We start from the raw sequence: 22,660 nt of genomic DNA on the forward strand, positions 1-22,660 counted from the left end.
CTATACCTCTAAAGTTTTGTCCCGTATTTTGAAACCTGCAGCAAAGGAAGTCAGTATGGAGCCAACCTCAGGCATCCCCATGACTTCTGCAATGATCTTTATAGTCAAACGCCCTTTCGAATCACCAACCATTAAGCTCGAGCCTCCTTCCTCCTTAAGTCCTTGCAATGTCAAGAAAAGGCTTTCAGGAGAGTATGGATGGAAGACACAATATGACTTTTCGTGCTCAGGATCACGCCATGGTAAACAACGCCTGTTCAAACAGTCCAGTGTGATGGACTAGTCAGTAACTACAAATTATGTTTTTAATATTGGTCGTGTGACGAAAGCATGGTGCTGACCCAATATATGGTGGATCTACATGACAATTGTATGAAACTCTCTGATCGGTAGCAACAAGTCCCACATCTTGTCCTCGAGGATCACTACGCAGACAGAAAACACAATGATTTTCAGCTGAATGAGAACTTTTTTTCACTCACTCATGGCATTTGCATGCCTACCAAAGCTTTTTCATGACAAAAGAAAGAAACACTTCACATTGATGAAATGGGAAACATGATTCTGCTGTCCGATAAGACTGATTACCTGAATGTGACAAGAAAATGATAGCCTTTCTCTGGAATTTTCACATTGGTCAGTTGACCTTCAGGCGCCTTCACTGAAATGGATGAAATCTGAACTACCGTTGCAGTTGTATAGGCCATCAGGCTAGAACTGTTGAAGCTTACTGCAATTAGGCACCCACCAAATTACCAGCAGGATAGTTGCTTTACCCACCATCAAAGGTAAAAACATTTTACTAATCTCTATCAACAAAGAGAAAACTCTATAAACTTTGCTTTGCTTCTAGACAACATGTTTGAACAATGGTTATACTGGTCCTGCAATCCAAATTGTAAAACAAGAAAGAAACGGCATTTCATGAACAAACTGCAGGACTAGTATGTTGACTTTCTTCGATAAAATGGCCCTAGACAACATGTTTGAACAATGGTCATACTAGTTGTGCAATCCAACATGTAAAACAAGAAAGAAAAGGCATTTCACGAAAAACTGTAGAGGGATAAAATATTCAAGATTCAAAAAGTCTATGAGAGAGAATATGAAGTTTTATCTGGAAGCGTAGCAGTAGGAGACCTGTTCTCAATGTAGACAGCAGTGCAAGCCGCCTCAGCCCAGAAACGTCGAGGTAATGAAGAATGCTCAAGCATAGTACGGGCCATCTCCATAATGGTCCTATTCTTCCTCTCTGCAACTCCATTCTGTGATGGAGTATATGCACAGAGATGTACAGAATTTTGTAACAGGATGCTCTTTGAGCAACACCAAGATGGGGTGTGCTTTTATCTCCCACCAGGGCACGGCGTGGGGAGAGTGTTTTGAGGGGTGGGGTGCGTGTGTGTGTTCATGCATGAAACGGTGCCTCATTTGCTTTGGCATTGTCCATCTTCTTGTGCTCTTCTTGATAGGCTTTCTGGATATTTGAAAGCTCATTTTCCTTGGCATCATTTCTCCAAGCAATTCTGGCTTTGTGGCAGACACTCCAATGAATTTTTGGACTACTCACATACATCATTGCTTCGACAAGATTCTGGGCACTATGAACTCTCTGGCATGATAGAAATCAGTGAGTCTTTACTGACCAATCAGCTGATACCTATACCTTTTTAAGACACTCTTTGCATAAATCTCTCCACAACTCTTATGCCTTGGGTGAGATCACTACTGCTTGTACCATACTTTCAGTGATTTAATAGAGTGGTTTCACACCCAAAAAAAATGTGTGTGTGTGTGTGTGTGTAGAGGGGGTGGCGGGGCCACTGAAATCAGCAAGCTCAAAGAGTTGAATAATGATGAACAACAGCAGCTGTTAACAAAAGCTGAAAACTGCCTCTGCCATAATGATAATCGTAAGCTTAATACTAGGGCGAGACAGAAGCCACTACTTGAAAAAGGCTGCTCATCAAAATATTTTTTCAAAGGCTTGCATACTTTTAGACAAAAACAATGCACCGCAAGGGTGAAAAGAACAGATGGAACTTGGACATGCACTAAAGCTCAACTTGCGGATGCTTGCCATGAATACTTTTCTGTCATGTTTGCTGCCCCCTACCTCTTTCGAGGGAGGCTCTTGATGCACGAGAACTTTTGTCATAGCAAGTTATGCCTTTCAGAAGTGGACGATTAAATGGTCTAGGCAAATGGAAGTCTCCAAGCTGGGATGGCATGCCCGTGGAGTCCTTTCAAATGTTTTAAATATCTTGAAATTGCCGATGTTACTTATGGTAAATCGCTATTGACATGTTGGAAATTGTACTAGCTCCATGTCTGAAGGGGTAGCAAGTGAAGGTGTTGGAGCCAAGCCACTAGGCGAGACCATTATAAATGGCTAATCCATGAGCTCCTCGAAGGGCTAGGCAATACTCCGCATAATCTGTAGGAGATTTCATGTCCTGTGATGTCCGCTCGAGATCTCTGTCCTTAGTGTCAATCTCCGGGTACATGGGATCCTCTGTCTCAAAGAAAGGTACCTGTGCACCGGCGGCGCAGGCGTTCAAGTCTCCAGCAAGGAGGATATCCCCTAGATTGGAGAACTTCAAAATGTCCTCATAGAGTGGCAGGTATGGAGACTCCCCACGGGTGGCATATTTGGATGTGGATGGTCAAAAGTAGCACACTGCGAGGTAGATATCTCTGGCCCTCTCCGTCTTGATCCTCACCCACATGAACTCTGCATCCTCATCCCGTCTGACCACCTGTATCACATGCTGCAGTTCCTCTCTGTATAATATGGCCACTCCTCCGGAACCTCTAGTGCCGCCTACTGTGCGTGGCTGTGGGCGGTGGACAGACTCCCATCTATAGCACCGCACCTCAGTCAAACGGCTCCCCTGGCACTGGTGTGTCTCTTAATAAAGGACCATGTCACACCCTCTAAATGTTGCTTCGAACAGACCTGCATCTATTCGTAGAGCGACGTTGCAGTTCTGGACCGCAATCTCTAGTGTCGTCCCATAGGTCACACACCTTATGGAGAGCACCGCTTGGTGATAATCACCCTCCTTTCTCTGTACACTGCCCACTTTCCTACCCTACGCGCTTCCAATATGTGAGGCATGCACTCCCTTCTATGTGCAACCTTTGTTGGTGTAAGGTCATACTCAAGGTAAGTCTTTTCCCCTTTTAATGTCCATCTTTTGGTGAGGAATGCCTGCCTCGCCTCTACCCCCTCAAACTTGAGGATAAGTGCGCACTCCTTTGTGGTGTCTTTCCCCACCCTCCATGCCTCAACAAAGGGAGTGTAGGGAATCTCCATCTTCCTGCATAGAGCTATGGTGTCTTCCTTCGGCGAGGCCCCTTCCATCCCACAACTCTCACATTGAGTGCTCAGATCTTCCTTCTCTTCTATTCTTCAAGCGTGCTGTTGATGATATTTTGGATTGATGGTGGGTTTCATTGCCTCAATCCAATTGCCCGCTTCTTTGGCTTATTGCAGCGTCTTCTTGATCATTTCAGCCCATGTATCTATTTCATTGGCCTTCTTCTACTCTTGGGCTTGGAGGGTCTGCACTTGCTTCCTAAGTGTATTCAGCTCCTCGTTGAGCGATGCCTGAATTTCGCCTTCTTCATATTGGGTGTGTGCCCTCAAGTGGTTGTTTTCCTCTTTAAGTATGGCTACTTGACCCTCTAAATCCGACATTAGGGAGCCTTGATGGCTGGTTTTATCTTCCAGCATCTGAACCATTTCCTCTCGCATCTTGTTGAGCTGGCTCACCATGTAAGCCTGCATCTCTTCCTTCCGCCTGTCCATCTCCTCTTGCATAAAGGTGTGCATCCCCTGTAAAACTTCGTCCTGACCTTCTCCAAGCTTCTTTTGCAGGCTTTCTATATCTGTATCTTGCAGTTTGCATATCTCTTTCATGGCTGTCATGCATGTTTTAGCATAGGGGTCACTGATTTTCTGTGTATTCATCCATACAGTGCTTTGTACCCGGAGAGCACTAGACGTTGGAGAAGGGACTGGAAATGCAGTATGCAAGCAAGAGAAAAATACTCACATTGGTAAGAGAGAGCGAGAGAGAGAGAGAGAGAGAGAGAGGAAAGAGAGAGATGGGACCCAAGGGGGGCCGCCTTACTGCCTTGGGGGCCTGATCGAAGGATGGGCGGGTATTGGTTGGGGCTCTTCCATTAGGCTATAAGCTGATGATCAGAAATACGGCCTCAGGGATATGCCCAAGATGCAAAGCAGCCATCGAGGATTTCAATCATGCCTTTTGGGATTGCCTGGCATTAAGATCCTTTTGGACACAACTCTCTAATTGGGGGAGGGGGGGACATTTTTGGGCTGCAATGTACATTGTCCCATTGGGTTTTGGGTAAAAAGATCGGTCCAGCATAGGAGAGTAATAGCCTTTTTGGATTTGCAAGATTTACATGCCTGTGGGAGATTTGGTCTATGAGGAACACTCTGGTCTTTGTTAATGATGGCATGCAAAGTGTAGATCCTAAGAAAGTTATCTATTTAGTGAAAGCTAACATTGCTAGTTTGGTGAGTGTAAACAGATGGGAGTCAGATACAATGAAACTACTCACTAAGAGGATATTGGATTGAGCAATTTCTGTGGGTAGTTCTTCTCTTGATTGTTTGAGAAGACTAACCCAAAGTTTATATGTACTCTTTTCATATTATTAATATAAATACATCTTCACTATAAAAAAAAATAACAATGATTTATGTAGAAACATAAACTGAGAAGACTTTAATTTTTATCTATGCCTTTTGACAAATCCAAAAAGTGCAGAATCACACTCCTAATCTCAGCTTCCTCGAAAAGTACCAGATGATGATCCTGGACCAAGTGCAAAGGCTTCACCAGTGTGTTGGTTTATTTGAATGACATCGGAATTGCTGCTCAACCAGTGTCCTTGCTCCCTCAAGGACAAACCTGCAAAAAAGAAAAAAGAAAAAAACAAATCTGAATGAAAAATGTGTTTCAGAACCAGACCAAAAGAAACACGTCTGCCCTAAGAAGAGAAGGCCCTCACCCTTTCCAACGATGGAAAAGTTCACACTTCCACCAACATGTAAAGAAGGATTCCTTGGAATGATGAAGGCCCCAACATGAATCTGAAAAGATATCATCACCGTATAATCATGAAGCTTGGAAGAGAAACAAGAGACGGCTTCTCAAGAAACCTGCTTTCGGATTTGAAGGACTTAATATGAAGAAATGTAATTGCATACTTAGAAATCCATTCATTCTTTTCTGGTAATATAGAAACAAAAATTCATCTCAGATTTTTTTATTAATCTGATAATACATATACTATTAATTTATTTTATTTGAGAGCTTGGACTCATTAAAGCGACACTAAAAATTATAATTATGCAGATTAATCAATCGACTGCATGTGCTATGGTGACTTCAATAAATTTTCAATCAAAATCTAGAAGTACAAACTACGGTTTGAAACTTAGTCTTTATTTAATTCGAAGAGCATACAATTTTAGAGAGCAGAGCCAGAATCCAAGGATGTTCAAGGGCTGCCGCAAGAAAGCAGCGCCAATTTATGAAAAAGTGAGATTATGCATCTTTTTCACTCCCAATGGGAACTTGTTGGGCCTTGTTTGGTTCAAGGTCACCACGAAACATTTCATTATCGAAAGGCTTATCACTCAACTTCGTGAGTTTGAAAAATAAAAAATGTCTTCTAAGTATATATTCTAGTTTAACTTACCAACATTACTGGGAACAGTGGGCGTAAGGTTTTTCGGTTTTTGAAATGGCCCTCCGAAAAAGAGACTCTATTAAGTATGAAAAAATAAGAGCGAGATTTCAAACCAAAGTTTTTTCCGGAGGGGAGAATCACCATTTCAAATACCAAAACCTTACGCCCGCAACTCTCCCAGTACAGTTGGTAAGTTATACTGCTCAGTGAAAAGCAGCCTCCAAAAAACTAGAATATATAATTACAAGACATTTTTTATTTTTCAAAATCACAAAGTTGAGTGGTAAGCGTTCCGTGTTTCACATTGAGACCCTCGGTCATATCCTTCTTAAGTTATTCCTTTTTGATAGTATCGAGTTGTAAGGGTGATTTGACTAAAGTCACCATTAGCAATCGAAGTCCTGCACCCTGATATTTTTAACAGAATATAAATGTAGACATTAAGGATTTGACTAAAGTCGCCCTTAGCAATTTATGTCCTGCACCCTGCTATTTTTAGGGGAATATAAATTGCAAGCCCTACCTTTTCAAGGAACTCCAATAAGGTAGCTACCATTGTGCTGAAGAATCTTGTATGCTAGATAGTGGGCTAATAGAAGAGTTTTCAAAACTTGAAAGACTTATAATGAAACTACTATGAATACAATGCCATATGTAGGCATTTAATGTGATCAGCATAACGCTCATCTATTTTTAAGTGTCGTGTTCATGGAACCTAGTTAATCAGAAAACTTTAAGCCCACATAAATAAGCAAAACTTTACCCACACAAATTAACCAATTTTCAGGAGCCCTTCACAAGTGTTGTTTCTTTGACACCTTAATGCAACCAGCAGCTATGCATGGAGCAGCAGATTGGGGACCAGGATTGGGGGAGGATTTCTGGAGGCGTATTGAGAGACTTCAGGTGTTGATATTGTCATACAAGCATAGTCACCAGAAACGTGAAACACGAACGGAAACGTTCGAGGAATAGAAATGGGGAAATGCATTTTTAGGACCACATGGCAAGGCCTATGACATGAACACTTATTACATTCACACATAAAAGTGGCTATAAGAGGACCACATGGCAAGGCCTATGACATCAACACTTATTACATTCACACATATAAGCGGCTACAAAAACACACTAAACAATCTAAGGGTTGTTTCACACACACGAGGCTCTAAATACCTAGCAGCTATTACGACCCTGTGTTTCTCCCCCTAGACAACAAGCAGGTGGGCACAGGCACGGGCACAGGCACGGGCACGGGCACGGGACGCACAGTGTGGACAAGCATCAGTTGAATGTGAAAAGGAAACCCATGTTGGTGGCCAGCCCAAGTGTGAAAGGAGACAAAAAGGAACTTTAAAATTTATAAGGCTTAATAACCTTAGACGATTTAAAGGCTTATTATTATAAATTTGAAAAGCATGCGTTTCCTTTAAACTTTGCTTTTTGGCGTTTTTAATGAAAAGCACATCGCCTCTTTAAAAAGAGCGAAGGGTGGCGGAATCATGAGGAGGTCGCCGTGTGGAGTCGCCGACTACTACGCACAAAGGCTAGAGTGCCAGGCGGGCTACATCGGGTTGTGCATGGCTGTGGGCGCCAAGTGGGCTACCATGCACATATGGCTACAGGCAGCTGTTCGGGTCACCGGGCGGCTACCAGGCTGAGGCGCATATGGTTACTGGTGGTGCTGCTGCGCAGTAGCCAAAAGCTACTGCTGCTGCTGCGGCCACCGCCAGAAACTGTCGCTGCTGTTGGGCGTTGCTGTCGCCAGGTGCAACCACGCTGCTGCCCATGGGGTGGTGCTGCTGCTGTTACTGCCGCCGCTACTAGGTACTGCTGCCACCTCCGTCAGGTGCTGCTGCACTTGTGCGCACGGGCTATTGCTGGCGGGCACTGCTGCTGCTGACGCCAAGTGCTGCTGCCGCCGTTGCTAATGCTGCCGTTGCTGATGATGCTGCTGCCGCCACAGGGTGATGTTGCTACTGCTGCCGATGGTTGCTGCTAGGCGCTATCAAGTGGGCTGTGAACAGCTCTAGGCGCCAGATGGATTGCTGCCAGCGCATGGATATCAAGAGTGCTATATGCATGGACTGCCAGCATCCAGCGACCAGATAGGTGGGCAGCCAGGCTAGCTATCAGTTAGGTGGACAGCCAGTTGGGCAGTCAGATGGACGCCAAGTGTGGGAAAGCGGTGCAGAGGATGGGCACACAGCAATAAAATTTGGCCAGGTACTGGTGGTCGTGGAGCAGGTTACTTGCATGTGACAGCCAGGCGAGTTTTCTTGCATCATGGAGCAGACCGCATCGCTGAGGCATCTCCACAGCCAGACTGGAGAGGCTTAGACGAGCATGATGAAAGCGGGTCTATGGATTTCTGGCATCGTGATTGGATGGTGCATATGTGGATTTATCTGTCATGGAAACAGGGCATTGGTCTTTCAAGAAGAAACAAGACTTTGGTATCGAGGATACAGGACTATGGTTTATGGATACAGGTCTATGGTTTATCGGATACAGGTCTTTGGTTTCATGTGGAAAGCATGTCTCTGGATTCATGTGAACAGGTTCTCGTTTTCTTGAGGTTACATGCAAGTTGTGACTGTAAGAAGGACACGAGGTTTGGGACAGCCCTACTGCTTTTAGGGAAAAGATTGTGGGATCCATGGTTGAGATGGAGAAGACCTTTTCAAGCAGGGAGGTGTCGTACAGGTGTGCCTTCTCTATAGAATGCTTTGCTATACTAAGCGAGAGATTTTATTTGGAAAGTCCTGATGAAAAGCTAAAAGGGATCCTATTGGTAAAGGATTCGACAAGTTGTACTATGTACTCATTTTTGATCAAGTAAAGAAATACCGCAAGGGGCGCCACTGCGTTTTGGGGCCAATCGGTGTCCTTGTACTATTTGCAGGAGCATTCTAGCTCCCTTGTTTGTTTTCTTTTTTCAGGTTCCCATGGGTGATGAAGCGTTTTGTGTGCGAGTGTTTGTTCCACCGCCCGTCAGATTTCTGAAGGCCGGATTAAAAAGCCCCATTGGTCATGGACGCTCTCTTCCAAACTATTACTTACATTCTACATGGATAACGATTGTCTCCCACGGCTTGCACTAGAGTCTTATTTGAAGTTGTATAATGAGAGGGAGTGAGAGCAGGAGAGAGCCACCCTTACCATAGCAGGTATGGTTCTGGGAGGTAGTTGAATAGTCACATGCACATAAATCACAGATGGATTGTCTTCTCCAATTTGAGTATAGCCTAAGCCCTACACTCGCCGCACCTCAACCTCTCACAACAAGAGATCAACCGCATAAACCGCTTGGATCTACTTAGCCTACACATACTTCGACCTCTCACAACAAAAGATCAACCGCATAAACCGCTTGGATCTACTTAGCCTACACATACTTTTTTTTTGGGTAATACTTTAACTTAGCCTACACATACACTAGACTTGGGTGTCATCATCAGAGGTTGGGTTGAAAAGTGAGATCTACAAAGAGCATTTTTTGAGACTCACCAAGGATAAAATCTTTGAGATCCCAAGGTAAATGGAAGATCCACATGTCACATGCTATGCGCATCCTCATTAGTCAGTTCAGAGTATCCTCCAAGTACCTCCGCGAGGAGTTTCAGAGAGCCTCAAGCATTCCACCAAAGGAGCGGATATGCAGAGTATGCACCATAGGGGAGGTAGAGGACGATGCCCACTCTATGTGCAGATTCATAGTGTATTATGACAGGAGGGGTTTAGGCCACTGGCACGAGTGATGTAGTATAACTACCAGAGATGTCTCAAGATGTACTTGATAGTGTTCAAATGTCCCATGCCATGCGGATTGCGATTGGCCAGATACAGGTTTCATCTCACACTTTAGAGCGGAGAAAGGTAGAGCTGAGCGAGTCTTCAAAGCCGGGGAGCTCATACGAAGACTCAGAGACGAGAGGATCTGCCAATTATGCCACATAGAGATTGATATAAAGGAGCATTACATATGTCGTTGCCCAGTCTACAATGAGATCCACTGTCTGTTTCGTGAGGGATTAGGTCCACTCTCTAGCGTTGCCTAGGGCTCTTCCTACTTGAGCTCCACAGACACAACGACACCTTTTTGAGAGCTACGGCTCCCAACCACCCCAACCCCTCCCTTGCCAGCTAACCATCCCTAATTTCTTCTGGACAGTTTCCATGGACAGTTTTGTATCACCCCAGTGAGATATGCCATGAACATTATTGTATCACTTTGGTCTTATAGGCCCATCAGGTCTTTAGTAGACACTTAATCTCTCTCTCTCTCTCTCTCTCTCTCTCTCTCTCTCTCTCTCTCTCTCTCTCTCATGTTTCTATGTTCCTAGTATTCCATCATGAGTTTCCATGGACAGTTTTGTATCACCCCAATGAGATAACTAACATTTTGCCCACGGCCACCACGCATTGGCTCCCATTCTTGCCAGTCTTTTTAACAGAGCACTCAGTGAAGGCTTCCCACCCTCCTCGATAATAATGCCCATATTGCTATATGCTGACAACATTGTCTTGATCTCAGATTCAGCCGAGGGCTTACAAAAAACACTTAAACACATCTTTTGCAGTCGCATCATGATTTTCTTTCATATACAGAGATACCCCAGTGGAGATTGTGCACAAGTATGTGTATCTAGGAGTCACTTTTACAATGTATCTAGGAGTCACTTTTACAGGCCCTTTGTTTTGCATGACCACAGCTGCCACTGACCGACTTGTGAGGGGGCACGCCTCCCCAACCCGTATGGAGAGACAGTGTTTCCTGGCACATTTCCAAGAACCTTGCACTAAGTGTTGGCTCTTTGATACTCTAGTACGACCAGTGGCTATGTATGGTGCAGCCCTTTGGGGGCCAGGCCTAGGGAAGGATCCCTGGAGGAGCATAGAGAGGCTACATGTGATGATGCTATCACGCATGATCAGGAGTAAGCCATTTGTCCCACATGACATTTTACATGGAGAGTTTGGGGTCGCCCCACTGGTGGATTGAATGTCACGCTCCCATCACAGAGGCCTGACATTCAATCCACCATCAGATCAGTTTTGGCCGAGGTTGGTATCGTCATTAGCTGATCACAACATATCTCACTGTACACATGATCATCTGCTGATCACATGTACTGTCATTTCCCTGCTGTTTTCATTTTACTTTTTCTTTCAATTTTCCATGACTCACTATGTCCATGGTACCATCGTATTACTTTTGGTCTCATAGGCCCTTGAGGTCTTCCGTAGACGTTAATATAACTTTCTTTCTTTCTTTCTTTCAGAATCCACATTCCCTACGCCAGCCCTTTGAGGGAGTAGACCAGTGTTGCCAGGCGTTTCTGAAACGGCAGGTATGAAACGGGTTTCATAGGTTTTGAAACGTTTCATAAAAGGTAAGAAACGGATACAAAAAGGTTTCATACAAAATAGAAAAAGCATGTATATTTTTAACTTGAAATATACAAAAGAAAAAACTGTTGACGTAACTTATAAGAGACCACATTGAATTCATTTCAATAAAAACAAAATACATGTAAGATATGATGATATCACAAATCACGTGGGTGATCACTGATGACTAAACAGAAATCAAAAGGATCACCACATGGGTGATGAGTCATGACTCAAAATCCAAGATCAAAATAAATAACATGTCCAAAGTTCAAACTAAATAACATGTCCAAATAAAATGATACTGGCAGCTGCTAGCTACTATCTATCCTCATGCTCATCCTCATCTACATCTTCTGCCTCTACAGCCTCACTCTCAAGGTCACTGCCGGTAGCCGAGTCCTCAAATGCCTCATCCTCTAGACGTGCAGGTGCACCACTAGTACTAGCCTCTCGAGCAGATCGTGTAGTGCGAGCCGGAGCCATGATCTCCTCATAGAGCATAGAATAGATGTCTCTCCTCTTGAGGAATGTCGGGAATCTCCTTGCACTTCATGATATCAATCTTATCTGGATTCACTTGGCGAGGCTCAATGGGATGACCCTTTTGTTCTAGCAATCGGAGATTGCAATGACAAAAGACAAGCCTCTCCAATTGTGCGGAGGAGAGTCTATTTCTCTTTTTCGTGTGAAAAAGAGCCCATGTACTCTTGTTCCTCTCACAAGGCCCTGAACTGCAATCCTGGGAGAGAACTCTCAATGCAATCCGTCTCTACATTGTACAAAAAAGAATGTTAAGTTAGAGTCAAAAAGAGAGTAGCATTTGAATGTAGATTTTGAAAGAATAGGACTCGGGAGACAAAGATACAAGATTCAAGAATCAAGAAACCTTACCCAGTTGGGTCCCCCAATACCGTATTTCTCCCACCAAGACACTGGCTCCAACTGTGTCTCCCTGAGCAATGCAGTAGCTCGCCCAAACATATGGCTACCGTTGCGGTAAATGAGAAGCTCATCCTCGAGCTTTCTCATAAGCTGTATATCACCTCCCACTCCCACCAACTTGGTAATGTACTAGATCCATCCTGACTCTAGCTCCTCATTGAGGTATTGCTCCTCATTCCTCCAAAGGGGATGCAAAATGTGAGCAACAGCATGGATTGGCCTATGAATCCAATCCCAACGCCGATTCCAGATCTCCTTAATATCTTGAACTCTACATGTGACATACATAAGAGATCAAGATTTATAAAATAACTTATAGGAAGACTCAAGAGAAAGACTCAAAGACTAAAGTTAAAGCCCAAGGGTGAGCACCTGTCACGCGACAAGGTAGTGAAATCACCCCTGCACCTGTAGGCACTTGGCATCGTCCTCCTTTAGATTCAGCCGAGGGGCTTTACAGACAACTGGATGCATTAGCAAGATTTTTGCACTTAGCGGGACCTCCAAGTTAGCTTTGGTAAAACCAAGGTAATGGTCTTCAATACCTCCAGTCCCTACACATTCAAATTGAGCTTCACATATAGAGATGATCCTGTGAAGGATCCTAAGCTGAACATTTGGCTTTTTGACACCTTCATCAAACCAACCTTGATGTATGGAGCAGCTTTTCGGAGCAAGATTTATCTACTGAGAATTGCCAACGACTTGAGAGGCCTTCGGTCATGATGTTCTTGCGTATGATCCGCAACAAACCATTAGTCCCACACGAGATTATCTAGGCAAAGTTTGTAGCATTCTTGGCCTAGAGTCCTCAAGATAGCTAGCACTCAAGGGCCACCCTAGAGTATGGTATGCCCAAGTTTCCATTTAGTTCTCAGCATAGTTTTTAGCATATGTAAAGCATACGCATATGCATAGGAGTATAAAATATATATATATATATATATATGTATGTATGTATGTATGTATGTATGTATAAATATATATGTCTGTATATATATATGTATATATATATATATATATATGTGTATGTATATGTATGTATATGTATGTATATGTATGTATATATATATATATATCTAGATGAATCCAGGAACATGCCCAAATTCGGCTGAAACATACATGGCAGAGAGAGACAAAAAGAGAGAGAGTTGTATTAACGTCTACTAGAGGCTGAACTCGACCTATGAGACAAATCAATGTACAACTGTCAATGTCTTCTAGATGTCCAGAGAAAAAAGGACCAAATGAACATGAAATAAAGTATGAAAGTACTGAGAGAGAAGCCTAAATGCATGCGAGTATGTTTCAAGTATGTTTATCTCACTTCGACTGAAACATACGTGGCAGACAGAGAAAGAAAGAAAGAAAGAAAGTTGTATTAACGTATTCAAAAGGCGAAAATGACCTATGAGAGCAAAAGGTAACATAGTATCCATGAGGTACATCATCCTGGGTACAAAATAGTAATAAAAAAAGATAACAAAAATCTAGAACTTTAAAATCTGATCTAGGTACATGAGCACAGAGCTCTCATATCACCCTAATACATCCCTCATGGGCTGCTGTGACACGGTGCTCAAGGTGGTAAAACTGAGCTGGCGCGAGAAGGTCCTGCAATGATAGGAGATGATGGCCCGGATCTTCCTATGGTGGCGTGGCCGTGGGCGAGGGCCATGGGGTTTGGGGCGTCAAGCTCTGCGTAACTCAGTGGCTCTGTCAAGTGTCACACCTCTCGGCCAAGCTCCTACACTAGCCTGTGGTCTGGGTATGATGGGTGGATCTGCCCTCGGAGTGCTGGTATGGAAGAAGTCGGTGAGAGCTCTCTCTGTTGGTCGTCGAGCAAGTACAGCTAATCTGGATCTCACTACGGACTCCGTGTGTCTACGGAGCTCTAGAAGAAAAAGTCCCAAGCATCTCTAATCCGGGAAGTCCGTGATCCTAGAAACTAGTCCGAACCCAGCTCGGAAGAGGCAATGGAACCTCCCTCGAATCTCATAGTATACAGGGCATCGGCATATGTAATGGTCCTCTGTCTCAGGCTCTGTGTGACAGAGCTGGCATATCCTGTCCTCTAGTGCAGCCGCCCTAGGCCCATATGTGGCAGTCTCCACTCTCAGCTGGTGGGACGAGGTGCGGATCTGGCCGATCGCACATCTCACCCCATAGGATAGGTGTATGCCCATGTAGCGTGGACGGATGATGAACCCATCCTCAATCAAGCATAGAAGGTGATCTCTATAGAAGGCCATCTTCGTCCCTAGTGGACGACTAGGTGAACTCCATGTCCTCTAAGTATCCAGTCTGACAATGTCCTTCCTCATAACCCTAATCCGCTCCGTGCGGCTAAGAGCAAATGACGGGGCCTCTATGCTGTACTGGAAGGGGGGGAGTGCCTCCATCTGCATACCGCGCATGCCAAACCAAGTGCCTACCTGTGCATACCAGCACTCTATATCTCCCTCAAGTGTCAACCGTCTCAAGGACTCCAGGGCTAGCCGGGGGTATCTATCAAGTGGAAGCTCCCATAGCCTATGCCAGTATGTCACTGTCTAGAATAGAGCCTTTGTCACTATCGGTGCAGCCCCCATCTCTGCCCGCACAATCTCATGTGGCACTGATGGTTTACTCCTAAGCATGCATGAGATCATCGCCACTTAAGGCTTCTCCATCAGCTTCCACCCATCATATACTTCCTCTGTATCTGTTTCGGCCGACTCTCTCCTCTGTCTCCTCCTGTGGTATAAGGTAGGACCCCAGATGGGGGCACCATACAGTAGTGCAGGTGTAACTAGAGTATCAAATAGCCAAGGCTTCGTCCTCGGCTCCTGAAACTGTATCTATGAGCATTGCCTCTCTAGCGAGCCAAGGGCTGCATATCCCCTCATCAATCTAGCGTCGGCCGCCTTCCACATCGAGAACTGAGGTCCAGCAATGTGATCCCAAGGTATACATATGAGGTAACATACTCCACAGGCTCTCAACTGTATGTAAACTGTACTGCAGATCTACTTATCCACTATGGGGAGGTGTTAAAGATCATGACCTTGATCTTTCCAAGGTTCACAGTAAGGTCCAAGTGCTCGCAAAAGGCCCGTAATGCATCCAAATGCCTCTCCAGTCCCTCTGGTGAATCAGAAATAAGAATAATATCATCTGCATACAAGAGGATAGGTATCAGGACTCCTGCCAAATTTGCCCCTGGTCCTCTCTGTCTGTCTATGTAATCCGAGATCTCGTCAATGTATAGACCAAATAGAGTAGCAGACAAGGGGCAACCCTGCTTAACCCCGATAGTGCTATGTATGATCTCTGAGTCACCTCCTGGAGCCCGTACTCTGCGTGTGACTGACTCATAGAGTGTAATGATCCCCCACAGCATCTCTGCTAGCACTCCCATATCCTATAGTGTCCTCATCAGTCTGGCCCGTGGGACAGTATCAAAAGCTTTGCGAAAATCCACAAAGGAGCAGTATATCCATTGCCCGTGAGCTCTCCCCTCCTCAATGATCCCCCGTAGTGTAAAGATATGTTCTAGTGTGGAGTGCCCTCTCCTGAAGCATGCCTGCCCCTCGCTGCTCTGAGTCTCTGCTCCTCGGACCATCTACTAAGCTCATGCTCCAAAATTGAACCATAAATCTTGGCCAAGGTGTGACCAATCATGATAATCCTACAGTTGTTCGAGTCCATGGGGTCACGTGCTTTCAAGATAGGTACAATAGTATTCGATGACCACCTGACGGGGAAGCCCTCACATAAAGCCCTGTTAAACACGTAAACTAGTAAAGGGGCTAGCGTGTCCCTAGCATGGGAGAAATGCTCGGTCAAGAGTCCATCATGATCTTGTGCTCTCTCGGTCTGCATCCTGTCAATAGCATCTCTCACCATGCTGAGGTGAAAGAAGAAAGAGTGTGAGGGACAAGGTTCGGGTGGATGGGGGAGACGTGGCTGCTCGGGGAAATGGTAGAGAGAGGTGGCATAGGTGTGCCAGGTGCTGGGTGAAGTAATCGGAGTTGGAAGGCGATGATCCTGGAAGATCCTCCAGGCCTCCTTATAGTCCCTTCCAAGAAATAGCTGGTATAGCACCTTCTCAAGCCTGGTAAGGAAGGCTCTCTTCTTTCTCCGTGTGAGACGTCGAAAGATCAGTCGCGCCTGCTGGTGAGTGGTGGATCCTAGTGCCATCTCCCAATGTAGATAGGCTCGGGTATCACGACATTCCTCGTCGTACTAGCTATTCTGTGGGACAGTCCCTCCTGGTGATATAGGGGTGGCTTTGGAGTGTGGGAAGGCGACTGCAGCGATGGAGGGTGGCTGAGAGGTGTGTGGTAAGTTCATCAAGTGGGATGTGCGGGTCAAGGTCGCAGAGGATGTGGTAGACGTGATCAAAATAAATGGAAGAGGTCTCTCTGGTGAAGTGATATCTCGGACGCTGACGGGGCAAAGCAGGTGGTTGCATGTGAGGGAGAAGGCCAGGTATGCATGGTCGGCTGCAACACTAATGGGGTGAGAAGAGATGTGGAATGAGTGGGATCAGAGAGAGGGATCCCATTAGATAGTCCACTGTACTAGCTCCATGTCCGAAGGGGTAGGAGATGAAGGAGTTAGATCTAGGCCATCTAGCCAGGCCATTATAAATGGCTAGCCTATGAGCCCCACCGAGGGCTAAGAGATACTCTCCATATTCTGTGTAGACTGCTGTATCCTGTAATGTCCGCTCCAGATCCGTACCCACTGTGTCAATCTCCTTGTACATGGGATCATCTGTCTCAAAGAAGGGTACCTATGCACCTGCGGTGCCGACATTGAAGTCTCTAGCCAGGAGGATGTCCCCTAGACTGGAAAACTTCATAATGTCACCATAAAGGACGGGGACTCTCGATGGGTGGCATATTTAGAATTGAAGGGTGCAAAGTAGCACAGTGCAAGGTAGATGTCTCAGGCCCCCTCTGTCTGGATCCTCACCCACAAAAACTGTGCAGCCTCATCCCGTCCGTCCACCTGTATCACATGTTGAAGCTCCTCCCTGTATAGTAAAGCCACCCCTCCCGACCCCCGAAGACCCCCTACTGTGCGTGGGTGTGGGCGGTGAACAGACTCCCATCTGTATCCTCTCACCTCTGGAAGCTGACTCCCCTGGCACTGATGAGTCTCTATGTATAAGACCAAGTCTCTTCCTCTAAATGTCTCCTCGATTAGACCTGCATCTGTCCTCAAGGCGCCATTGCAGTTCCAAACCGGAATCTCTTGCTTGGTCTCATAGGTCTCACACCGTCATTGGGCACGTCGCTCGGTGATGATCACCCTCCCATCTCTGTATACTGCCCATTTCCTTGCCTTCCATGCATCCAAGATGCGTGGCATGCACTCCCTCCTATGTGCCACCTCTGCTAGTGTGAGATCAACTTCAAGGTAAGTCTTTTCTCCTTTTAGTGCCCACCTTTTGGTAAGGAATGCTTGCCTCGCCTCCAACCCTGCAAACTTGAGGATGAGTGCGTGTTCCTTGGTGGTGTCTTCACCCACCCTCCATGCCTCGACGACGAGGGTACAGCGATTTCCAGCTTTCTGCATAATGCTATGGTGTCCTCTTTCGGAGAGGCTCCTTCCTTCCATCCCACCACTCTCACATTCAATGCCCTAATCTTCCTTCTTTCTCCTCTTGGAGTGTCATTGATGATGTTTGGGGATGATGGTGGGTTCCGTTGCTTCTTAGCAACCTCAATCCAGCTGCCCGCTTCTTCCAATTGTTTCTGTGTCTTCTTAATCACCTCGGCCCATGTGGTTGCCTCGTTTGCCTTCTTCTCCTCTTGTTCCTGGAGGGTCTGCATTTGCTCTCTAAATGTATTCAGCTCATCATTGAGGGATAGCTGAATCTCTCCTTCTTCGAATTGAGTACGTGCCCTCAAGGTCTCGTTTTTCACTCTAAGGGTCGCGACTTGGGCCTCCAGCTCCGTTATTAGTGAGGTATGGTGGCTGGTTTTTGCGTCCAACATTTGGACCATTTCCTCTTGCATCTTGCTTAGCTGAGTTGCCATGTATGCCTGCATGTCTGCCTTCCACCTATCCATCTCCTCTTGCATGGAGGCACGCAACTCATGCCTAAGGTCATCACTATACTTGTTCTCCCTGAGCTTCTTTTGTAGGTGCTCAATGTCCGTATCCTCCATTTTGCATACTTCTCTCATGGTGGTCAGGCATGTTTTGATATGGGTGTCACCGATCTTCTGTGTGCTCGCCCAAATCAAGCTGTATTTCCTCTCCTTCTCACCTCTAGTCCTTGTTGCCGACGAGCTGTCCATGTTGGACTTAAGGGGTCCCCCTTCAAGTACTGATTTTGCTCCTCAGCTAATGGCCCCATAGGTGGCCAGCTGCAAGTGGGGGTAGCAAAAGATAGGTATGTTGCTGCCTTGGGGGCCTGAGCAAGGGCGGGTGGGGAAAGGGGGCGAAGAGAGAGAAGCAAACAGAATGTGGGGACGAGAGAGAGAGAGAGAGAGAGAGAGAGAGAGAGAGAGGTGAACAGATTGTGCAAGGGCAGGTGGCGAAAGGGGGCGAAGAGAGAGAAGCGAACAGAATGTGGGGTGGGCGAAGAGAGAGAAGCTGGAAAGGGGGCGAAGAGAGAGAAGCGAATAGAATATAAGGCGAAGAGAGAGAGAGAGAGAGAGAGAGAGAGAGAGAGAGAGGCGAACAGAATGTGGGGCGAAGCGAGAGAGAGAGAGAGAGAGAGAGAGAAATGAAATGAAATGAAATGTTATATTAACGTCTTCAAAAGGCCAAAGCGACCTATGAGACCAAAGTTACAACCATGTGACATCTGATACACTGTCTGGAAAAGAAAAGAAAGAACTGAAGGTAAGTATCAAGCCCCACAATACATCAGTAGGGGGCATCTGAAAGCAACAACTAGGGAGAGTGGGAAGCTAATGCTACTAGTCAAAATGGGGTACATGAGTACATGGATACATGAATACATGAATATGGGGGAGTACAAAAGTGACAGTGAGTACAACAGTATATGGCCGGAGTCGTAATCATCCTAGGAGCTCTAGCATGGGTCGTTGCTTGATGGCCTAGATATCTGCCATAGTGAGATGCCTGGTTGGACAAGCCCGATGCCTCGCAATGATGCTCTAAATCCTCCGGTGTAGGCACCGTCGACCAAAAAGAACTTGCACACTAAAAATTCAAGAGTTTCATGGCATAGCAATAAGCTTAGTATGTTGTTCTCCAAACTATCATATCTATTTTGATTCCATAAGGCCAAAGAGTACTCCCTGACATGAATTGACTTACATACCAGAATATAGTCGACGACTGTAGGATTTCCCAGCTGCGATATTCGAATCATAGCTGTGCCTTGTTTCAAAGCCTGTCCATTACAAAGAGTTTTAAACAATCTTTACCATTAAAATAGCTGTACATGAAACAAAAAGAAAAAGTGTGGTAAATGCAGGTCCTTCTCCACAGTATGTTGACATCGTGGTTTGCTTTTTCAATTTATAGACTACTACCTGTGGACAAAAAGCTCCTTGGGGATTTAAATGTATGCCTTGTAGGCCAGCAAAAAAAATATCCTACGCAATGGATTTTTATAGGCCATCAATGGTAGTTTCTCTCTGCCTTCTACTGTCTATCCCATGGATCCTCTCCATGATGCATCTATAGAGTCAGCTGAAAAAATGCATCTACGTGCATTGGGCGAGCTGCAAACTCAGCTAAGGTAATGCAATGTGGGCCGGAGGTTTTACAGTTGATTAGACATGACATCATAATATGTAACCCCACACTTTTCCATGAGGCCTAGCCCACAACCTAAGTTCCATCAAATCACAATTATTGAGGGGGGCAGCAGATACCCTGACTACAGGGGCTTTGAGACTCCCCGTCAAAGTTGATCAATAACCTCAGAGTCTTCAAGATTTGGCGGACAAAGTCCCTGAGGGCTGACATGGGGACAGCCCACTCCCAAACAGTCCCTTTACTCTATTTGATTATAAATCATCCACACTCTTTGCTTAAGGTGGAATTAACTGGCAAGCAGGAACAAAGGCCTAAGCTTCAATCCTTCGTTGTCCGGCGGCAGGGATGAGATCACATGGAACTATAGCCCTTGGTGTGCCGCTTCTCCTCACACCCTCATGTAATCCCCCTCCTAGAACGGCTTACCTTGCAGGAAGTCCCCGCGCTCTTACAGTCTTCTCCTCACACCCTCGTATGTAATCACCCTCCTGGAACGGCTTACCATGCAGGGAGTCCCCGCACTCTGTTAGTCATACCTGCTACTACCTGGTAAGTAAGAGATTGTCCCTATCGTTTTACTACCTATTTCAAATAATTGAACCCCTTTTTTAGACCCCAAAAAAATAACCTTGTCAATTGGCCTACTTACTAAGTAAGTAAGAGCTCAATTGAAGATCAGCCTTAAGCAATGCCAAGAAAGATAATCTAAAGAATAGAAACAACCAAGGGTACCAAATTGCAGGTCAGCAGTGTTTCATATGAGGACATGTCACCACATGTAGGATATTAGCAAATCAACATCATTACGCTCACAAGCCCAAAGCACGGTGACATTACCAAGCATTCAACCAAAGCTTACCTGCACAAAAACGGTAGCATTGGTGGTGTAGTCATCATCATCTTCACTTAACACTTTAACAGACACAACATCAACGCGGTTGGTTTCTGCTGTAAGGTGAACAGCATCACCAACTTCAAAAAAAGGTGTTCCTGCAGCATTGAATGAAGAGAGAGATCAGCAACGATGTGATTATTAATACTCAATGAAAACTTTTGTATCCATTACAAAAATAGGAAACATGCATCCAATAGAAGAAGAGCACTCCAAAAAAAAAAAAAAAACGTATTGCTGGCAGCGCCAGTAGGGATAATGCTTCGATAAAATACCATAGCCTATTTGAAACGAGAAAGAGATTTCCAAAAACACATGAAGGTCTTCCCTCCATACAAAGTAGGCCTAGAAGGTACCTGTATCCTATTCTAAATGTATAAAGAGCGCATGGAGAAGCAGTGGCTAGGCTTTACATCACACACACAAACACATTAGTGGGTGTTTATTCCTTTGCTAGAGGATGTTCACACATATTCAAGCTTACCAACCTTACACACAAACATACTACACATTTATATGAGTGGATGAACACAAGTAAGACCTTGATTCCCAACAACCCCACCCTCGATGGATTACCTCATTCTATGTCCAAGATATATCTAGGCTCTTGGTTTCTCATGCTAGTTTTCCTGATCAAGGATAAATCACATGGCTCTACTTTCACAGGCTAGTTATGGGATCCAAAGGGTAGAGTAAACACTAGATCAGGTCACAGACTCACAACACACAACTCACATCAGAAATTATGGTATTGTGAGAGTCGTGTGAGAGGAGGTGAGCTTGCACTGCCTTGTTCTGCCCCGCCTGCCCCTCTCCTGCCCCCGCCTTCCCTCTAATGCCTCCGCCTGCCCCTCTGCTGCCCTTGCCTGCCCCTCTGCAACCCCCCGCCTGCCCCTCTACTGCCCTCGCCTGCCCCTCTTCAGCCCCCGCCAGCCCTTCTGCTTCCCCCCGCCTGCCCCTCTACTGCCTTTGCCTGCCTTTCTTCAGCCCTTGCCAGCGCTTTTGCTGCCCCCGCCTCCCTATCTGTTGCCCCCGCCTGCCCCACTGCCTTAGCTTCCCCAGCTGCTCCCGCCTCTGCCCCCTTCCTCTGCACGCGCCTCTTTTTCAGCAGCAATTAGTCGGCCGCCCACTTTTCTTGATTGGCTTTATGGCTTATTTTGCTGCAGCCAATCCTTCGTCACCCCCACTGGCTGGAAGAATCATCAATTTTTCACAAGACGAGCTCACCTCTCTTCAGCACGACATTGACCTTGAGGTCCAGACCACCCTTGTTGCGAGAGTTTATGGTTCCCACCCCTCTCGTTCACGGCCCGTGAATGGCTTCTAGCAGCTCTCCCTTCAGAGCTGATTGTGCACTTTCAGGATACTTGTTTGCTTGGTCGATGCTTCTTCTAGGTGGACTTTCATTCTTCACAAGCTACTTCTTAGGTTTTGGCTGGCAGCCCCTTCCCTATTGGTCCTAGGAAGATTTTCTTCTTTCACTACCAGGTGGGCTTTGATCTAGTGGCAGAGAATCAGCGCCTTACCCCCGTCTCACTACGGTTCCTTGCTCTTCCTTGGTCCTTACTAGTCCTTCCGAGCTCTCCTGCCTCAGCTTCCACGGCCGTTACCGCCACTCTTGATGGTGTACCCTAGGTCCTTGTGCTTGTTCCTGATCCATCGATTACTGATGATCATATTATGCTTCAGAGACCTGACAGATCTCATTTCCGCCAGAGGATGGAGATCGCAGGCAGACCTGACCAGTGTTGGATTTGTCGTCGACACGGTCACATTGCTAGAGATTGTCCCAGATCGAGGGGCCATGCTAGGAAGCAACGTGGTCCTGCCCATCAGAGGCCTTCTGCAGATGCCGAGACTCCAGTTGCTCCTTTGGCATAGCAGACCACAGTGTTGGGTTGTGATTAGGGATGGTAGGCACCCTCGGACCCCCGTACCTGCCGCTTCACCCACACCCCTTGT

At 45.8% G+C, this 22,660-nt stretch overlaps 1 protein-coding gene across 1 annotated transcript in view; it reads right to left on the minus strand.

Annotated features, from left to right (window-relative positions):
- The window catches only part of EMB3012 (embryo defective 3012), a 172,127-nt gene that overhangs the window by 10,247 nt on the left and 139,220 nt on the right, over positions 1-22,660 (minus strand). The window contains exons 27-33 of the mRNA XM_086791541.1: positions 20,666-20,796; positions 19,364-19,435; positions 5,050-5,131; positions 4,842-4,949; positions 589-730; positions 342-425; positions 7-253 (exon numbers count right to left, since the gene is read on the minus strand). Of these exons, the coding sequence (XP_086647667.1) occupies positions 7-253; positions 342-425; positions 589-730; positions 4,842-4,949; positions 5,050-5,131; positions 19,364-19,435; positions 20,666-20,796 (866 nt within the window). The remainder of the gene's footprint in view (positions 1-6; positions 254-341; positions 426-588; positions 731-4,841; positions 4,950-5,049; positions 5,132-19,363; positions 19,436-20,665; positions 20,797-22,660) is intronic.

This window comes from Cibotium barometz, chromosome 56, assembly GCF_041138505.1.
Source record: "Cibotium barometz isolate CiBa-2024 chromosome 56, ASM4113850v1, whole genome shotgun sequence".
NCBI lineage: Eukaryota > Viridiplantae > Streptophyta > Polypodiopsida > Cyatheales > Cibotiaceae > Cibotium > Cibotium barometz.